The sequence below is a fragment of the Neophocaena asiaeorientalis genome, unplaced genomic scaffold (genome assembly GCF_003031525.2).
Source record: "Neophocaena asiaeorientalis asiaeorientalis breed wild unplaced genomic scaffold, Neophocaena_asiaeorientalis_V1.1 scaffold280, whole genome shotgun sequence".
Taxonomy (NCBI): Eukaryota; Metazoa; Chordata; class Mammalia; order Artiodactyla; family Phocoenidae; genus Neophocaena; species Neophocaena asiaeorientalis.
Window position 1 is genome coordinate 7,305,803 of NW_020185321.1, and position 16,930 is coordinate 7,322,732.

The 16,930-nt window shown below is 53.5% G+C and overlaps 2 protein-coding genes across 8 annotated transcripts in view; one reads left to right on the forward strand and one right to left on the reverse strand.

Annotated features, from left to right (window-relative positions):
• Positions 1–6,485: 6,485 nt before the first annotated feature.
• On the forward strand, positions 6,486–7,425 carry CUNH19orf33 (chromosome unknown C19orf33 homolog). Of its 2 annotated transcripts, none has more exons than XM_024733798.1 (4): positions 6,486–6,630; positions 6,752–6,849; positions 6,981–7,115; positions 7,233–7,425. In XM_024733798.1, the coding sequence occupies exons 1-4, from the start codon at positions 6,609–6,611 to the stop codon at positions 7,386–7,388; spliced, it is 411 nt and encodes a 136-aa protein (XP_024589566.1). In that variant the 5' UTR covers positions 6,486–6,608; the 3' UTR covers positions 7,389–7,425. The 2 variants fall into 2 exon arrangements, with proteins under 2 accessions (XP_024589566.1, XP_024589567.1); XM_024733799.1 differs by having other exon boundaries at positions 7,017–7,115.
• A 95-nt stretch (positions 7,426–7,520) lies between these two features.
• The window catches only part of YIF1B (Yip1 interacting factor homolog B, membrane trafficking protein), an 11,518-nt gene continuing 2,108 nt past the window's right edge, over positions 7,521–16,930 (reverse strand). The window contains exons 3-10 of one of the 6 annotated variants that reach the window (XM_024733788.1): positions 16,014–16,402; positions 10,809–11,047; positions 10,623–10,727; positions 10,395–10,473; positions 10,203–10,260; positions 9,036–9,191; positions 8,860–8,953; positions 7,521–7,887 (exon numbers count right to left, since the gene is read on the reverse strand). In XM_024733788.1, the coding sequence (XP_024589556.1) occupies positions 7,732–7,887; positions 8,860–8,953; positions 9,036–9,191; positions 10,203–10,260; positions 10,395–10,473; positions 10,623–10,727; positions 10,809–11,047; positions 16,014–16,056 (930 nt within the window). In that variant the 5' untranslated portion in view covers positions 16,057–16,402 and the 3' untranslated portion in view covers positions 7,521–7,731. Of the gene's footprint in view, positions 7,888–8,859; positions 8,954–9,035; positions 9,192–10,202; positions 10,261–10,394; positions 10,474–10,622; positions 10,728–10,808; positions 11,048–15,863; positions 15,927–16,004; positions 16,430–16,930 lie in introns of those variants that run through there. The other 5 variants (XM_024733786.1, XM_024733787.1, XM_024733790.1 and 2 more) reach the window with 5 other exon arrangements.

Genomic DNA, 16,930 nt, shown 5'->3' on the forward strand with positions numbered 1-16,930 from the left:
TTCAGGCCAAAAGGCCACATTCTATACAGACATACCTCCTGTTACTGCACTTCGCAGATACTGCAGAGGTTTTTTTCGGGTTTTGTTTTTTGTTTTTTTACAAATTGAAGGTTTGTGGCAACCCTGTGTTGTCAGATGATGGTTAGCATTTAAAGGTTTTTTGTGTTTTTTTTTTTTAAAGAAGATGTTGGGGGTAGGAGTTTATTAATTTATTTATGTTTGCTGTGTTGGGTCTTCGTTTCTGTGCAAGGGCTTTCTTTAGTTGCGGCGAGCGGGGGCCTCTCACTATTGCGGCATCTCTTGTTGTGGATCAAAGGCTCCAGATGCGCAGGCTCAGTAGTTGTGGCTCACGGGCCTAGTTGCTCCACAGCATGTGGGATCCTCCCAGACCAGGGCTCGAACCCGTGTCCTCTACATTAGCAGGCAGATTCTTAACCACTGTGCCACCAAGGAAGCCCTAAAGTATTTTTAAATTAAGGTATATACATTGTTTTTTTTAGACACAATGCGATTGCACACTTAATAGACTATAGTGTAAACATAAGTGTTATATGCACCGGGAAATCAAAAAATTCATGTGACTTTATTGTGATATTTGCTTTGTTGTGGTAGTCTGGAACTGAACACACAATATCTTGGAGGGGATGACCGTACATTGGGGAAAAAGCTTGTGTCCATTAGGGCTTAGAAATCTATTCCAGAAGCAATTGGGTAAATACCTCATCCAGTTTCCCCCAGCCTCTCTGGTCCATGGTAGATGTTGCTCATGGATTCTGGCATTCTCCCTGCCAAGCCTTCCGGGCAACCTGGTGTTCCCAGGCCCTCACTGTGGTTGACTCAGAGTTGGTGAACAGGTGCCATATCCCAGACAAATTGGGACACCCGCCCCCGTTTCCCAAGCCCCCCACCTCCCCAGTGCTCTGCAAGAGCCTGTGGTCCAGGGAAAGAGGGCCTAGACGTTGGGAAGAGACTCTCCGCCCACCACCCCCCTCCAGGTGTGCAACAGCAGGCAGGTCACTTAACTCCTTCGAACCTCCGGTTTCCTCACCTGTAAGATGGGTGGATGTGAGGATCACATGAGATCATAGATGTCAGGTTGCCCATGGGAAGTGGTGGCCACCTCTGCCCACCTACCTGTGTCGTCGTTCCTCCTTAGTAGTTGGTGGTTCTTCCATACACCCACCCTGCCACCCCACGAGCAACTCTCAGGTCCACTCATGTATCTCTTTGGATTCAGGAACCTCAGACCCACTGATGCCTCTGGCCTTTCTCTACCTGCTTGAACAAGAGTTGTCTCTCCTTCATGTGAAGGAAAAAAGTAGTGTGTTTGGATTTTAAAAGAAACTGTCGGGAATCACTTTAATTTTTTTTGTTTATTTTTGCCGTGCCATGTGTATGTGGGATATTAGTTCCCTGACCAGGGATCGAATTTGCACCCCCTGTATTGGAAGCGCAGAGTCTTAACCACTGGACCGCCAGGGAAGTCTGGGAATCACTTTTAAATAATTCTACTGCTGTAGGAAGATCACGAATTCTCCTAACACCATCAAGGCCAGTCAAGTTTTCGCAGGTTTTTCATAGTGTATATGTTTTTGATGCAGAAGTTACCTCTGTGACTCACTTCTGCCAGAATTTGTCCTGTTCTGTCTTGTGCTTTGGGAGGCCCTGCGTCTCCACTTGCTCCTGGCAGATTGACAGCATGGGGCCTTGCGGCGCTCTTTGTCTGCCAGTGGTGTCTTGTCTCCCTTCTGTACTTTTCCGGGTTATGATGCTGCTGTTCCAGTCTGGGCAGCCACCTCCTGCCACGCCACTATGGCCCTTGAAACTAAACTGCCGTGTTTTCCACTTTCTAGACCATTTAAAGGCTGACGTTGGTCCTCTTTTTCGTTGCAAAAGCTGCCTAACAATAGGCCAGTAGCCAAGGTGTTCAATGGACATTTCATGGCCTTTGTCATCCTCAGACTGCTAGCATCATTCAGAGGTGGAATGGACTTCTAAAAAAATCAACTCAACAAAGATCTCTACCTCTTCCTGGTCCGTACACTTTAGTAAGGTAGTTTGGTCACTGAATGTGTTTGTCACCAGAAAGGATTTATCTCTATCTCCTGGGTAAAGATCAGGTCAAAGGGGTTGGGAGTTATATAGACTATTTCAAAAATTTGGAATTCTACCCTCATCATTCCTGTGTATGATGCATCTTTCTTCCCCCTAACAGCAAGCCCAGGTTCACCTGGTTGGTGCACCCTCTGGGTGGCAGCTGACCAAAGGGGGCCTCAGGAATTAATTCTGGTTCAGCCTCCGAGATTCTTTCTTGGATGCCTAGTCCCAGGTCATGAAAACAATCACTGGGTGCCCTGCCTGCCACTTCTCCCTACAGTGGCCCACATGGTCTCTGTAAATTTGTAAAAAATGCTTGTTCCATTTACATCTGACCTTTCCAAACAAAAGGTCTGGGTGTGAGTAGGTGATGATAGAAGAGGTAAAGCTACACCTTCTGGGATGGGAGTCATGCTGATTTCGTGTCCTCGGAGGGAGAATAACAACCTGGCACCTGGCAAGGGAACACCTCAGACCCCAGGAGGTGTGGGGTGTGGGGAAGGAGGGGTGTAATCACTGCTCTTTGTGCGCTCTAGATCCAACAGTGCAGCCTGCCAATCCATCACCTGGTCCGCCTGAGCCCTGCAGCAGGCAGTGTGGCACATAGACGCAGCCAATCCTGAACCATTCTGCTATACCCAATGCCATCAGCAGCAACGCCTGAACGTGGGCCCCACCCATAGACGTTTACAAACACATGGACCTGCTCAGCTTCGTTCTAATCTGGCTGATAAAAGCACACCCTTCTGATGCCAAGCAGCTCCGGGCTATGCCATGTACGGCAATTGAGGCCGCAGCTACTCATGGCACTGCCCATGTGGCTTAACCAAACCAGGGCAGTGGTGTTCCAAGTCAAGTTTAATAACAAGTCCTGAACTGGAGTGCCTTGTGCCCAGTATTCTGTGTGTTTGCAAGTGGGAAAGAACAAGTCACAATGTCTCTCCACTGGGCATGAGGGCCTGCTCTGGGGCCTTGTAATTATTGGCAGTGACACCAAAGATCAACAGGTCAGTCTGAACTCCCTTGTGGGGTTCCTAATGGATAAGAGACTAGCCTTTGATTACATCCTGGCTGTCTGAAATAAGCCCTGCATGGTCACAGCTTGATGAGTCCAGGACACTGGATGGCAGGTTGGCCTCATCAACAGGAGTCACTGATACTTGGAGTCCTGCTGACAGTAATTAAATGCCGTATGAGACAAACTGTTGTTTGTTTCCCTGTCTCCCTTGCAGCTGGATGTGACCAGGTGTCTAAATCCAGACTGAAGGGGGGATGGGTGCTGCCTCCAGGTCGGGTCCTTACAAGGAAGTGGTGTGCCCTCCACTTGCCCTTTTCCTTCCTGAGAACCCAATGGTGGGGGCCAGGCTCCCCATAGGCCCAGGGACGACATCCTGGAGGAATGCAGGGCACCCAGACAGAGGGAGCCCGGTCCCTGGATGATCTTGCAGAGTCACCCACTCACCTGCTCTGGACTCCCACCAGCTCAGGTTTTCGTGGGAGAGAAAAGTGAAGCTCTCTTAAGCCTCTGTCTTCAGAGTCTCTGAAATCTGCCACATCCTTAATATAATATAGGAGCGAATAACCGGGGATCTGAAGGACCAGGCCACGGTCTCCCCGGACCCATTCACTCACTCACCCCACAATTTTATTTAGCACAGCAGTGAAGAGCTACTACTTCCTCTTGAGTCTGGAAGGTCTCACACTGCTGTCCCACAACCTACTAGCCCCGTGTCCTACTGTACCTTTTAGGGCTCAACTGCATATAGCGTGGGGCTCCTATTGCCAGTTTCATGAGGAATCATGAGACTGTGTTTGTGAATCATGATAAAAACTAACTCTTATCGAGTATCTATTTACCTTGTCCCAGGCACGCTGCGTGCAAAGCCACGTGCCTTATGAGGTACGTCCCATTTGACAGAGGAGGACAATGAGGGCCAGACTGACTAACTTAATGTCCACAGAACAGTAAGGGGTAGAGCAAGGATTCACCTGTAAGCAGACTGACCTCCAGAACCCAAACTCGTAGCCACTCTAAGCTTGCTCTAACCTGCCGTTGCCACACTGCCCGGCATCAGGTAACCTAATTCACCAAATGATAGGGAGCACCAACTCTGAACCACACCGTTCCAGGCGCTGAGCAAAGCAACGACGCTCCCACCTCCTGAATTTATGTTCTGCCGGGAGAGACAGGCACTTTCTCTCATATCCTGCACACGGTTGTCGGCAAAGCCACAATCACTGTTCACCTCCTCTTCTCACTCAGAGTAAAGACCAAAGATCTTTGATTTACAAGACACTCCACCACCCACCCCAACCATCCCTCCTCTTCTACCTCTCTCCCTCCAGCTCTTCAGATACACAGGTACATTCCTGCCTCAGGGCCTTTGCACTTGCCACTCCCTCTGCCTAGATATGCCTCCGTGTTCTTGCATGGCTTGTTTTCTCACCTTCAGATCTGTACTCAGAAAGGCTTCAGTGAGGCTTCCCTGGTAACTCTGAAATCCAGCGTCTCCCAAACATACTACATAGTTATTCCCTGGTCCCCCTTCTTGCTGTATTTCTCTTCTTAACACATAGTACTATTAAAAAAAAAAAAAAATAGAGTTCATTGAGTTATAAGTTACATAAAACCCATTTCAAATATACAATTCAGTGATTTTTAATAATTTTACCAGGCGGTGCAACTATCACCATAAATCTGTTTTAGAACATTTTCATCCCCTTCCCCACAGTAAGATCCCTCATGGCCATTTACAGCTAATCGCCATTCCCACACTCAGCTCCCAGCAACCACTAATCTACTTTGTCTCTCTAATTGCCTTTTCTGAATACTTCATGTGAATGATATCGTACAACATGCAGTCTCTTGTGTCTGGCTTCTTTCACCCAGCATAATGTTTTTGAGGTTTATGTAGCTGTAGCGTATGTCAGGAGTTCATTCCTTTTTATTGCTGAGTGGTATTCCATCGTATGGATAGATATATCACATTTTGTGTATCTATTCACCAACTGATGGACAGTTTTGTTTCCAGCTTTTTCTAACATACTCTACATTTTGCCTTGTTCCCGGCACTAGAATGTCGATTCCACGGGGCTGGGATTTTTGCTGGTTTTGTTCAGCTCTGTGTCCCCAGAACTTGAACCGGGCTGGACACATGGTAGGTACTCAGTAAATATATGCTGAAGGAACACGTGAGAATAAAGATAACCTCAGAGAGTGGTAAGCAAGGGCTGTCTACGCTGGCCACGAAGCAGGGGAAAGGGGATGGAGTGACGAGGCTCCGTGGAGCCAGCAGTCAGGGCAGTCTCCTCTAAGGAATGGACTTTGGAGCGGAGACCTGAACGCACAAGGCTGATTACTACACGCTCGTCATCATCCGCAGGCCTCAGCTACCTGCTCCTGCCTAAATGCCAGCCTTGCCTGCCACTCCTGCAGGTCCAGGCAGCCAACCTGGCAGCAGGGCTGGGCTGGAGAGGGACTTGCAAGGACTAGCCTCACAGCCATCGGAACAGATGACGCAGGCCCCAACTCCTCCCTGGGCCTAACCTGGGCCCTGCGCAGTGTGGGGAGGGAAGGCTGGGCTCGCCTGGCTGCCCCTTCTGCTGAGTGACCCCCAGGGTGAGATAAAGGGGTCAGGCACAGCCTTGGACTTGAGCTACACTGCCTGGGTTCGAATCTCAGTTCTAGCCTGTTCACAAGGAGCTAATTTTGTCCGTCATCTTAACTGGTCCCTCAGTTTTCTCATCTGTAAACTAGGGATAGCAACCATAGCTACCTTCTACTTAAAAGCCAAACGTTATTTTATAAGCACTTACTCCTTGTAACTGTGTGCAGGCATGGTTGTGGGAAACTAATCCATTTGATTCTTACAACAGCTCCATATGGTAGCTGTTCTTTACAGATGAGGAAACTGAGGCCCAGAGAGGCGGAGTAACTTTCCCCAGATCACTCTGCTACTAATACAGATGGGCTTCCAATCAGCAGACTGGTTCCAAGCGCGTGCTCTCCACCCCTTCAGACACTGCTTCTCACCAAGCCAAAGGCGTTGTTATAGTGAGTTAATGTATCTGAAGCCCTTGGAACAGCAGCCCAGCACGTAGTAAGTACACAAGGAGTGTCAGTATTATCACAGAGGGCACAGGGAGGCACCCTCCCTCTCATTTCTTCAAAAGCAAGGATCTGACCCTTTTAGGGGAAGCTGATAACAGCTCTAGCCCCTCAAATCTGCAACTGCCCACACATTCCTCCCCCAGCCCCACCCACCACTCACTTGCCAAGGCTCACTGGGTGGGTGGTGGTGTGGGGGAGACATAAGTTAACTGTCCACCCTCCCCATTTCCCAGAGGACCAGTTGGGCGGTGCCGGGGAGGGGCTGTGAGTCAGGGCTAAGGACTCTGAATAAAGGTCTCGGGGTAGGGCTCCTCAGAACTTCCGGGGCTGGCCCAGTACTGCCTCTCTCCAAGGCCGGTCCCTTGCCTTTGGCCGTGCAGACATACCTTCTCTCAGCACCATGGAGGTCGACCTGTCGGCAGGTGCGCTCCTGGGGAGTGGGGAGCTTGAGGGGCAGGGGGCCAGACTCAAACCCAGGGACTGCCTCCAACGGGGCATTCCCTGCGCTTGCACCAACGCACGCAATTTCTCTTCTCTCTGCAGCCCTGGAGTCCACGTCCAAGAAGCCCCACGGGGCAGGCCAGGTGGGAGACCCCAAGCACGCCCCCCCCGACAAAGTTGAGGTAGCTGCTAACCCGAAGGTAAGTCACTTCATTCTTAGGAGGGTGTTTTTGACCCCAGGACCCCGCTAGGTCTGGGGCCTCCGACATGGGGGGATGGGAGCTGGGAAAGGGGTCCCTGGCCTCACTGCCATGCCTCCGACTACCATCAGCACGGTCACGGTCACGGTCACGGCCACGGCCACGGCCACGGCCACGGTCACGGTCACGGCCACGGTCACGGTCACGGCCACGGAAGCACCTCAGGTTCCGGCAGCAGCTCCAGCGACTCAGAAGATGAGGCGAAGGTAAGAGGCTTACCCCTCACTAGCGGGTGCCCGGCGCCCCAGCCCGGAATTCGGGCCGACGTCTCACAGGCGAACCCTCTCTCTCCTCTCCCTCCCCCAACGCCCTCCGCCCCACAGCCCAGCGCTGCCGTTTCCGAGCTGTACAAAAGCGCCCCGGGCAAGGTCAAGAAGCCCAAGGTGAAAAAGGAGAAGAAGAAGGAGGAGAAGAAGGAGGAGAAGAAGGAGGAGAAGGAGGGCAAGAAGAAGGAGGGGAAGAAGGAGGCTTCCCACTGACGGGCCTCTCCGGGGCTCATTAAACCTTCTCTCGGCCTCCAGGTTGCCTTTTGTCCCCCGCCCTTCCCCATCCCCCTTCTCGGACCGGGCCTGCCCCCTGCTGGGCACCGCGCGCCAAGGAGAGGCTGCCCACGCCGTGCCCATTACGGTTTATTGTTTCTGGAAGTGGCCGCACTGCTGGGGGTCGGCCTGTGCAGCTGGAGACCTCAGCACCTCGGCGAGGATGGGGAGGGAGGGACTCGGGCAGCGGGGTGGACCCTGTGGCCGGCAGGTGGCCGGGAGATGAGCGGCGGCAGCGCGGTGGCCACCGGAAGCAGCAGCTGGAGGCGTTGTGGGGCCGCCCTCACCGCACCAGGTGGAAGGTGAGCCAGTACATGAGCAGGGGCTGCGCCGCCGCCACGGCCATGGTCAGGTACATGCGCAGCTGGTTCCGCGCCCCACGCACCGGGATGCCCTCGGCCGCCGCCTCGGCCAGGATCTTCAGCCGCAGCGTCCGGATCTGGGCGGGGGAGGGGTTCACTCGTGAGCCCGCACTCCTTACAGACTCCAGTTTCCCCACCCCTCCGTAGGGCAGCTGGGCTCAAGTCTCTGCTCTTGAGGAACCTTGGTTTCTCCCAAATCTCCTAACACACGTGGAGGACCTGCTCCTCCTCCCAGGCCTTGGGAGAAAATGTGAGGGTTCCAAACTCAAACGCTAGGCGAGGTCTCTTAAGTGAGTGAGGTGAGGAACTTCACTGTGAATACTCCACCTGAGGGGATGGCCAGGCTTGGCCCTTTGGCCGCCACCAGCTTGTGTTGACCCTTGACAATTTTTCAACACAAGCCAGAAATGCCTTCTTTTTCTTCTTAACTTTTTTCCCCCTCCCCTCCCCCCCCCCAGAATTTTAAATAATGACTTTATCTGAGCAGATCTGGCCCACCAGCCACTAGTTTTTGCCCTCTGCTCCTCACACTGAATCCTCCCAGTACCCTGACGTGCAATTATCATCATCCCCATTTTACAGAAGGGGAAGCAGGTTTAAAGAGAGGAAGCCATCTGCCCAGGATCGAGCGAAGCCTGGGTTCAAACCCAGGCCTGGTGGATCCCAGTGCTCTTAACCAGCACCTCCACTCCAGCTGGATGAACTCTCAGAGAAGCTACTTTGAGGATACTTAACTCTTTTCATCCTAAAGGAAATTCTGGTAGGAAGCCCATCATGCAAAGTGAGTGGAGTGAGGGTGAGAGCCCACTCTAGCAGCCTGGCTGGCGCCTCCTCTTCCTTCAGGACCCCGCTTGGACACCCCCTCTTCCAGGAAGCTCTCCGGACCCTCAGGCTAGGGCAGCCACTCCAGGGCTCCTCAGTTCACCAGTGTGGGGCCTCTGGTCTAAACTCCCCACCTGACATCCCCTGCTTGGATGCCTCCAGGGACCCCCAGCTCTGCCCAGGAGGCCTGTGCCCTGAGTCCCATCCTTCCCTGAGCCCCAGCTCACCATGAACACAAAGATGGACACACAGCACCAGCCCAGCACCAGGTAGTAGACAACCTTTCCAAAGAGCAGGCCCATGAGGACCCCACCGATCATCCTGGGGGGAAAGGGAAAGGCTGGTCTGAGGAAGAAGCCCCAGAGCTGGGGGCTGGCGGTGGGAAGGTGGAGGGGGTACTCACCCAACATATTTGTAGCCCAAGAAGGCCACCAGGTCGATAGTGGTGAGGTCTGTGTTGACAGTGACAAGGTAGAGGCTGAGCAGGATGGCCAGCACCTCCAGTGTCAGCCAGGCCAACGCCGAGCTCGCCTGCAGCCCCAGGAGGTCTGGAGAGAACCTGTCAGCACCCAGTCTCTGTCATTCAGTTAGCTGGCTCAGACCCTCCCTAAGCATCTGCCTGGGGACAGCCTGTATGGGGGGGGCGGGGCATGCTGAAGACCCGGCAGGGGCCAAGATGGATCTGGGCCCTGTCCTGGAAATCCCATCCCCAGTGACAGCCCAGAAAGGTCAGGGCTGGGATGGGGGAAGCACAGGGCAGGGGAGATGTGTGACCCCGTTGGGAGGTGGGTATCAGACACTTGAGCTAAGGCTTGAAGGAGTAAGGAGCTGATTGGGGAAGAAGGACCTTAGTCTCTGCCATATCCCCAGTGCCTCAACAATTAATTGACTCTAATGACAACTGTTTTCCATGCCACAAAGGAAATGAACAGGGGTCTGTGAGTGAGAGGTGGGGGCCTGACGCAGGCTGGAGGGTGGAAAGGCTTCCCTGAGGAAGTAACATCGCAGTGGAGACATCATGAGTGAATAGGTGCTCAGCAGGTGATGTAGGGGAGGAACACACTCCCCAGCAAAGGGAACTGATGTGCAAAGGCCCTGGGAAGGCAACCCAGGTCCTCTGAAGAAACAGAAAGAGGACCAGAGTAGCACAGCAGAGTGAGGGAGAGGGGCAGGCAGTGCCAGGCTAAGGAGCTGGGGCTTGGTCTGGGGACAGGGGAGCTAGGGACAGCTTCTGAGCAGGGGGGGACATGGCCAGGCTCACCTCTCAGCCAAGACCTTCCTGCTGGAGTGGGGGTGCAGGGGGTGTGTGGGGGCCGGGCAGCTGGTTAGGAGAGGCCAGGGGAAGGATGGATTTAGTGTCACCCAGCACAGGGTGTGGTGATGGGCTGCACACGGGTGGGAAAGAGGAAAGGGGCAAGGGTGACCCTGAGGGTGACCGTGCGGGCTCTGTCTTGGGCTAACTGGGAACATGGTGGGGCTCTTCTGAGACAGGGGAACCAAGAGACCTTCCTGACTGCCCCTCAGCTCCCCCAAACCCCACACCACTCTGCCTACTCCAGGCCTCTCTTACCTATCCTGGGTCCCCAGCGCCAGGCCAGCCACCAAGACGTAGGTGATGAAAGCCATGGCTGTGAGAAGGAGACACACAGACACTAGTCAGAAGAAGAAGGACCATCCAGGGCCTCCGGGCACCTAAACCTCTGCCCGAGACAGGCCCACCCAGAGGGAGGAGGGCACTGGGCTGTGGTGGGTAGGGTGAAACCTGGAATGTAGAGGTCCGGAGCGTTGACATCAAAGCGCGGGGCCACTGGTGTGTCCTGCTGGTACTGCACCTCCCAGTCCTGTGGGGAGGGCGGAGGGGGCAGGCAGGACCAGAGCTGGGCTCCTGGCCCGCCTACAGGCCCTCTCTCGGCCTATCTTCCTGCCTCTCACGCCTGCCCCAGCCTGACCCACCCCTGTCTACAGGCTGCCACCCCGCTCAGAGGCTCACCTGGTGCAGGTAAGGGAAGAAGAGCAGACCCAGCTTTTTGCCCACATACATGGTGTCCACAGCGAAGTAATACTTGAGCTTGGTGACGGGGATGAAGCGGTCGATCTGGGGAGGCAGAGCGCCAACCTGAAGCCCTGGCCCCAAGGCCCCTACCTGCCCCCACACCCACCAGCCCGGCCCACTCACGTTCTTATCCACCAGCTCCTTGCCCTGCGCGGCTAGGCTGCTCCCGTAGGCCATGGCCATGTTGGAAACAGGATCACCCAGGAAGGCCGATTGGGGTGAGGCGGAGGCTGTAGGGTAGCCCAGGCCGCCAGGCGCCCGCTGGGCCCCATAGCCTCGGCTCTGGGCCGAACTCGTGTCATCAAAAAGCTGGTGGGGGTCAGCCATGCCTGGCTGGGACACAGGTACCCTCCGCTTCGAGGCTGCAGGGGGAGAAGGGTGGGGAGCCTCATTCATTTTGCAGGAGCTCTCCCTCCCACTTCTGCCACAGTGGGGCACTGGTTTTGCTGTCAGATGGGTTGTCTAGTCAGGTTTGGGCGGCCTCTGCCTGCCTGCCATCCATCCATCCATCCAAATAACAATGATGAAGAGGAGGATGACGATGACGGCTACTATGTACTGGGGTTGACTCTGCACAGCCTCTTACAAACAAGGTCTCTAGACAGACCTTCTCCCTGCACGTTCCCTCTTACTCATCCAGCTCCAGCCACACCGGCCTCAGTACTCAGTGAACACGCCAGGCACACTCCCACCTCAGGGCCTCTTCACTGGCGGTTCCTCTGCCTGAACGCTCTTGCCCCAGCCATCCTCAGGGCTCCCTCGTCTCCTCGAGGTCTTGGCTCCGTGGGGCCTTCCCCAGCCATCCTGTCTACAACTGCATCTCCCTTCGTGCCATCCCCTCATCCCTCTTCCCCACTTCATTTATATCCACAGAACTCAGCAACAGCTGACATACTAGCCGTTTATTTTATTCACTGTCTGTCTCCCCCACTCAAATTTGAGCCCCCGCCAAGGTGAGGAGCTTTGTCTTGTTTGTGACTGAAGCCCCAGCCCCTAGAACAGGTGCTTGATAAAAACCTGATGTACAAATAAAAATAAATAAATAAAAATAAATAAATTTTTAAAAAGGGCTTCCCTGGTGGTGCAGTGGTTGGGGGTCTGCCTGCCAATGCAGGGGACACGGGTTTGGGCCCTGGTCCAGGAGGATCCCACATGCCGCGGAGCGGCTAGGCCTGTGCGCCATAACTACTGACAAGTGCTCTGGAGCCTGCGAGCCACAACTATTGAGCCGGCGAGCCTGGAGCCCGTGCTCTGCAACAAGAGAAACCACTGCTCCCCGCAAATGGAGAGGGCCTGCGTGCAGCAATGAAGACCCAACGCAGCCAAAAATAAATAAAAATAAATTTTAAAACCTGATGAATGAATAAACGGCCATGCCCATTTTACAGATGTGGAAACCGAGGCTCAGACAGGCTAAATGACTTGTGCAAAGGGCCAAAATGAGGGAATGACAGAGCAGGATTCCAGCCCAGTTCACCCTGTTAAATATTGTAATAATTAAACCCCAGCTGAGCACTTAAACCACACACCAGGCCATGTTCTAAACACTGTGGATTAACTCATTTAATCCTCACAACAATCCATTTTGTGTTGGTGAGACTATCATCCCATTTTACAGATGGGAACCGTGAGCCCCAAAGAGGCTCAGGCCCTTGCCCAGAGTCATACAGATGGTGTGAAGCAGAGCCGGTTTCAAGTTTTCAAAAGATCCCTCCATTTCTTGTGGGGAACAGACTGGGAAGGCGGGGACAAGATGAGGGGAGGGGAGGGGAAGGGGGAGGAAGCTGCTGAGGTGGTCCAGGTGGGAGAACAGGATGGGGTGGGCAGACACGGGTTTGGGCCCTGGTCCAGGAGGATCCCACATGCCGCGGAGCGGCTAGGCCTGTGCGCCATAACTACTGACCAGTGCTCTGGAGCCTGCGAGCCACAACTATTGAGCCCGCGAGCCTGGAGCCCGTGCTCTGCAACAAGAGAAACCACTGCTCCCCGCAAATGGAGAGGGCCTGCGTGCAGCAATGAAGACCCAACGCAGCCAAAAATAAATAAAAATAAATTTTAAAACCTGATGAATGAATAAACGGCCATGCCCATTTTACAGATGTGGAAACCGAGGCTCAGACAGGCTAAATGACTTGTGCAAAGGGCCAAAATGAGGGAATGACAGAGCAGGATTCCAGCCCAGTTCACCCTGTTAAATATTGTAATAATTAAACCCCAGCTGAGCACTTAAACCACACACCAGGCCATGTTCTAAACACTGTGGATTAACTCATTTAATCCTCACAACAATCCATTTTGTGTTGGTGAGACTATCATCCCATTTTACAGATGGGAACCGTGAGCCCCAAAGAGGCTCAGGCCCTTGCCCAGAGTCATACAGATGGTGTGAAGCAGAGCCGGTTTCAAGTTTTCAAAAGATCCCTCCATTTCTTGTGGGGAACAGACTGGGAAGGCGGGGACAAGATGAGGGGAGGGGAGGGGAAGGGGGAGGAAGCTGCTGAGGTGATGGCAAAGTCTGGAGGTAGGAGAGGCAGGATTGCTGGAGGTGTGCTTGGCTGCGGTAGGGTAAGGAAGATGAAGGAATTCACGCTGTCTTCCCAGATTCTGGTCTGAGTGACCAAGTGGATGGGAGTGCTGTCTACTGAGATGGGGAATATGGAGAGAGCAGATTTGAACCCAGCACTCAGGCTCCAGTACCCTGACCAATAAGCCATGCCACCGCAGCAAACGTTTACTGAGCTCCTCCTCTGTGCCAGGCGCCACAGTGGGAACACGGTGGTAGGATTACAATGGGATGTGGAAGAGGAATCACATAATCCATGTCATGACTTTCTCTGCACCTCAGTTTTCTCCTCTGCAGGATGGTGTCAACACTCCAGGGCAAAGTGACATAAACTCCTCACCCCCTGGCCTGGCCCATAAAAAAGTGGTCAATCCCGTCACCTATTATCAATAACTAGCCCCTCGCCTCTTCCTCGTCATTATTTGTAGCCTGAAAACAGACCCAGGTAGTCCTCTATCCCAGGGCAAGCAGCACTGGCCCCGGCCCACTTGTCCCCAAGCACCACTTCTCTTTTCCCTCTCCCACTTCTGGCCAAAGGGCTGGCTTCCTGAAAGCTTTAGTGTAAGCACTTCCTCCCTCTTTGTTGCCCCCTCAGCCCTTGGCATTTGGGGTTCTGCTCTCACCGGTCCCCTAAATGCCTCTGCATTACCAGGCCAAGGCCGTTATTCCACTCTCCTCAGACTCAAGCTCCTCGGCAGCACTGAGGCCCTTGCTCCAACTGCCAACCTCCAACTCTCTGCTCTCTTGGCTTCTGAGACACTGTACTACCTCTTTCTCTTTCCTGTCGGAGCCCCACAAACATCGACTGAGCACCTCTGTGGGTTAGGCTGTGCTGCGGGTGAGGTGGATACAGCAGTGAACCAAAAGGGAAAAACTCATGGAGCTGATGTTCTGATCGGTCCTTCTCAATCAGTGATTTCTCTCCAGCTCCCTGAATTGTGTGCCCCAATTTTCCACCACCCTTACCCTTGTCTTCTGTCTCTCACCTAGGGCAATCTCACCACACCCATGGCTTTCACAGCCACCCACCCTGTGCCCTGGGCTGTCTCTAGCCACCACTTCCTGCCAAGGCCCCAGGGCCTCTGACATCAGTTCTCACCCACCTGGTCTCAATGTTACCTTCCCTTCTCAGACTCTGTCATCTCACACCTGACTTAAATGTCCTCCTACCAGCTTCCCCTGTTCATTCTTAGCCCCAACAACCTCCTTTCCAGTCAACAGCCAGAATGATCTTTTTAAATGTAAAAGAGAATATTTCATGCCCTCTGCCTAAGATCGGTGCCCACTGCGCTGAGAATAAAATCCAAATGCCTAGGAGGCCCTGCATGACCCAGCCCTGCCAACCACCCTGGTTTGCTACCTCTCCTGGGACTCACTCCACCAGTCACAAAGGCCTCCTCCTCTCGGGCCCTGACCCTGCCAAGCTCCTTCCCCCCTCAGGCTTTTGAACATACGGTGCTATCACCTTGGAACACCTTCCCACAATTAACACCTGACAACACAGCACTCAGGCCTCAGCTCAAAAGATTCCTTCTCAGAGAGACCTTCCTTACTCCTCAATATAAAGCACTAGCCCCACACTGTTCTTTCTCATAACATCCAGTGGTTCTTTTTTCTCTTCCAAGTACTTGTCACAATTTCTGAATCTATATTCATTTGTCTACTTGCTTGCTCAGCACAGGCCTCCCACGCTTTTCCCTCGCACCATAAATCCCCTTCCCCGGGCTAATTCCTCATCATTCGATGTTACCTCTTCCAGGAAGCTTCACTGACACGCCTGGGCTGGGTCATGTTTCCTAATCTGGGCTAACACAACACCTCCATCCCTGCCATAACCACTCTGATCGTGCTTCCCCCATCCCAGTCCTGACCCCTCTGCCTGCTCTTCTCTTATCACAGCTCCATCACGCTAGACTGTCGCTGTCTTCTGCTCTGTACTGGTAAGCTCCATGAAGACAGGAACCAGGACTGATGGGCACGGCTGTATCCCCAGCACCGCCCACCACAGGGCCAGTCAGGCATCTTACAAAGGTTGAGGGAGGAATGCATGCATCATGTCTTAAGGCCTCCTCAACCCCTAGTCAGTTTCCGGCTTACTCCCTTTACAGTCCTAATCACTCCCGAAATTATCCTGCTGCCTAGTTTGCTTCCAAGTTTAGTGTCTGTCTTCCCACTAAACTCTGAGCTGTAAGTTGCCAAGTTGCTGCTTACTACTGGGTACCCAGATTGCAGCACAGGGCCTGGCACAAGGGAGCTGAAGTAAGATACGCTGAATGAATAAATGAGACGCACTCACACTCCCGGAGATGAACAGGAACTTAAAGAGAGATACAAATTCACAGACATGGGAAAAGGGGATTAACAGCACAATAAACACAGGTTCAAATCTTAAATGAGGGGTAAACACGGCCCTCTGCGATCACGCAGGGCTATGAACGCCGTCCTAAGGTGCGTGGGCAACAGCCCAAGGCCACGGAAGGGTGGGGAGAGGACAGACGGCTAACTGCAAATGAATGAAAGTCGCGTTGTTCTGCACATCACACAATATCCTGCCCAAACTTGTTTTCTTCTAAAGGAATTTCCTAAAGAAGAATCGAGTCCAACACGTCCCCTACCCGGACCTGGCATCCCTGCGCCGTGCACACCTCGTAGCTCCAGATCCCTGACCTCGTGACCTCCGACCTGCGGCGACCTCGCCAACCGCCGAGGCGGCCCCGCCATGCCCCGCCCTCCTAGCTCCTCGGTCGGCCACGTACGCCACTTACGCTGCCGGGGCGTCCCCGCCGCCGCCAAGCCTGCCGGGTGCATTTTCCGCTGCCGCCGCCGCCACCGCAGCCCCAGCCACGGTTCGAAATGTGCCCGCCCGGCTCCCGTAGCCACGCCTCACCGGCCACACGACAGCCAATGGGCGTCACGATCGCGCAGACGCCGCGCCTCCTCACAGAGGCCCTGACAAGCTGGCGGGTAAGAGGCGAAGACTGGAGGCCGGTGACGTTAGGCGAGAGTCAGGCCTGCAGGGCAAGGAGGGCGGAGCCCGGAACAATCGAAGGAGTAGGCGGTGTCGTGCATGATGGGAAATGTAGGTGTCGAGCGAAGAGGGCGATGGGAAATGGAGTTCTCTATAGACAAACGCTCAATTTGGCTCTTGAGAACACTGGGGAGCGAGAGAAGGGTATGGAGCAGGAGAGGAGAGATCCGTTAGTGTTCCCCGGGGGCTAAGCAGAGTTGTGCGGGCTCTAGCGCTTATACAGTTTTGGCAGACTTTAGGTATTAACGTGATTATTTAGAGGGAGAAAAGGATATCCAACAAGTTAGGTGGGAAGAACCAGGTGTCTTTCCTCAAGACGTATTGTTAAAAAACAAAATTAGGGACTTCCTTGGCGGTCCAGGGGTTAAGCCTCCGCGCTTCCACTGCAGGGGGCGTGGGTTCCATCCCTGGTTGGGGAACTAAGATCCCACATGCCAGCTTGATGCGGCCAAAACCAAAAAAAAAAAACCCCACAAACAAAACAAACCAAAAAACCCCAAACTAAACCGAGTAAAATTTCTTAAATTAATTTTTTATTGGAGTATAGTTGCTTTACTAAACCGAGTAAATTTGAAGGCCTATGAGATTTATTCAAAAATTTATGGGGGCTTCCCTGGTGGCGCGGTGTTTGGGAGTCCGCCTGCCGATGCAGGG